Source organism: Mandrillus leucophaeus, unplaced genomic scaffold, assembly GCF_000951045.1.
Source record: "Mandrillus leucophaeus isolate KB7577 unplaced genomic scaffold, Mleu.le_1.0 Scaffold172, whole genome shotgun sequence".
NCBI classification, from domain to species: Eukaryota; Metazoa; Chordata; class Mammalia; order Primates; family Cercopithecidae; genus Mandrillus; species Mandrillus leucophaeus.
In genome coordinates, this window is record NW_012101721.1 from 3,491,012 (window position 1) to 3,493,466 (window position 2,455).

The 2,455-nt window shown below is 39.9% G+C and overlaps 1 protein-coding gene across 1 annotated transcript in view; it reads right to left on the reverse strand.

Annotated features, from left to right (window-relative positions):
* Positions 1-2,455, reverse strand: part of ZW10 (zw10 kinetochore protein) — a 57,040-nt gene that overhangs the window by 28,411 nt on the left and 26,174 nt on the right. Inside the window, exons 4-6 of the mRNA XM_011977063.1 lie at positions 2,265-2,342; positions 1,961-2,120; positions 218-463 (exon numbers count right to left, since the gene is read on the reverse strand). Coding sequence (XP_011832453.1) covers positions 218-463; positions 1,961-2,120; positions 2,265-2,342 — 484 coding nt within the window. The remainder of the gene's footprint in view (positions 1-217; positions 464-1,960; positions 2,121-2,264; positions 2,343-2,455) is intronic.

The window sequence follows — 2,455 nt, forward strand, 5'->3', positions numbered from 1 at the left end:
CGAAATACATATACCATGACATTACACACCAACCATTATGCAGTGTAGGTTTTACCACTGAAGTTTCCCAGATTGTCTACAGATTTTTATTTAAATTATTCAAAAACCAAACAAAATAGGAACAGTTTTAAAAAAAAAACCCAATCCCTTAATAAAAAGGATAATATTTATGACAATTCCTTTTGATGAATTAAGAGGCCAGACCCTATATTAATACTCCCCAGAGAATATTTTATCATCTTTTCTGTCTTCCCTTTAATAGTGGGCCTTAGGAGATTTTGTGTAAATGAAACAAAGTAGCATGCCTCACCAAATGATTTAAGTTTGCTATGTAGTTCTCCAAGAACAGAAAATGCCAAGAGGACAGAACTGATGGGTGGCATAGGGGTCTTCTCCTCTTTATGTGATTGTTCAGTGTATAAATGAAGTTCAGTTTGTAGGTAAGATTCCAAACTGCTGGTATCTAAGAAAAAGGAAGAAAAACATCAGCTGTCTCACCAATATGAGATGTTCCCACTTCTATTCCTCAGAGTTCATTCTCTGATATTTCCAATGCAGTTCTATTACAATATACTCCTAATGCAACCAAATATGAATTATGACATACATGTCCTTGGCATCACTTCAAAAAAGGAAATGACTTTTTGAGGTCAGGTGAGGGGACTCATGTCTGTAATCCCAGCACACTGGGAGGCCGAGGTGGGAGGATCACTTGAGCCCAGGAGTTCAAGACCAGCCTGGGCAACGTAGTGAGACCCTGTTTCTAACAAAAAATTTAAAAATTCATCAGGCATGGTAGCACGCACCTGTGGTCACAGCTACTGGGGGCAGGGTGGGAGAAGTAGGTGGGGCTGAGGCAGGAGGATCGCTTCAGCCCAGGAGTTTGAGACTGCAGTGAACTATGCTTAAGCTACTGCACGCCAGCCTGGGCGACACAGCGAGACCCTGCTTCAAAAAAAAAAAAAAAAAGAGGTCCTAGTTTCACAGACCTTACTTTCTATGTTCTTTCTGCCAAACAAGTTTAACAAGTAGGGTGTGTTATAACAAATAATTCAACACACCTGCCCTCTTCTCTTAACTAATATTCTACTTGAGAACAGAATCTAAAATTTCCAGGATAACTCCCTTCAAATACTGATATACATACACATATGCACATGTGTCTATGTACACACATAAGTACACAATGAATTTGTAGGCCAAAGTGGACATAGGAAAGGGAACGGGGGAGACAGTTTCTCCTGAAATACACTAAATTTCAAAATCCAATGTTGGAAAATACACCAGGTACAATAGCATGTCCTTTAAATACAGCCTCTGAAGTTTTACTCTAAGGGCAAACAACACACCAAAGAGGGCTCATACCCAGAGGTAGGCAGAAAGGCTGAGAGCCAAGTAGCATAAATCAAAGCCAGGGCAGAAGTAATCCCATTTCTTCACCTTGCAAAGCACTCCCTAGCTCATTATTTTCCCCAAGGACTGGAAAGAAATTGAACAAAACCCCTCCTCTACCCACAAGCCTACTGATTCATCTTCTTTCCTAAGCAAGAGAGAGAATGGCTAGATAGCTCCTCTACACTCTCCAGCCAAGATAAACTGCTGGGATCAGGGCTGTCAGGAACGAGCACGTCCTACAAGGCAATGGAAACAATGTGGTGGCAAATTGCTACCACCTCCTCTAGCACACTCTCACCACATGACCCCAACTACCCTATCATCTTTTCTCACATTTCCAGGGAACGGGACAGCTAAGAGGGATGTAAGGGAAGCAAGGTGAGGGCACTTTAGGGACTCAGATGAGCTGGTCCTAAGTAAGCATCTTGCTAACATGAGCACTCAATACAGACATGGAAGATTATGAATGAACCCTCATCTACCAATACAAAACTGTAGAGTATATTCAGACACTACACTGGTTCAGGCAGATGAAGCAAAGCAGTCCACCTGAGGTCAGCAGCACCTTTTGATGGTGGGAACTTCCATACAATCAGCTTCTGCCACTCTTCTCCAAGGTGATAAAGTATGTTCTGTTTCTGTATTGTGAGCTCCATGCTGAGAGATTTCAATATTTTTAAATCAAAGCATTTTCTGGATTTTAATAACTTCAAGCATTTCTGTGCCTGGTAATGAAATGAAATCACTGTTAAACATTCAATCTGGACTCAGGGCAATTAGAATATGTTTGCATAATGATAAAAAATACAAAATTTACTGAAAACAAGAAAAGCACTTATTGTTCATGCTTTGGGGAAAGCATTTAGTACCTCTTCCAGATGCTGAGCACCAGTGACATATTTCTTCTCTGTTAATGCACAATTATATTCTTCAATAGCAGTGGAAAACTGAAAAGTTAAGCATAATATTTTATACATCCTATTATTTCAAGTCTGTTTGCTTTTAAAATATTAAGAAATGCTCCCACTTTCCCTCCCTCTAAAAAAAAAAAAAAGAAGAA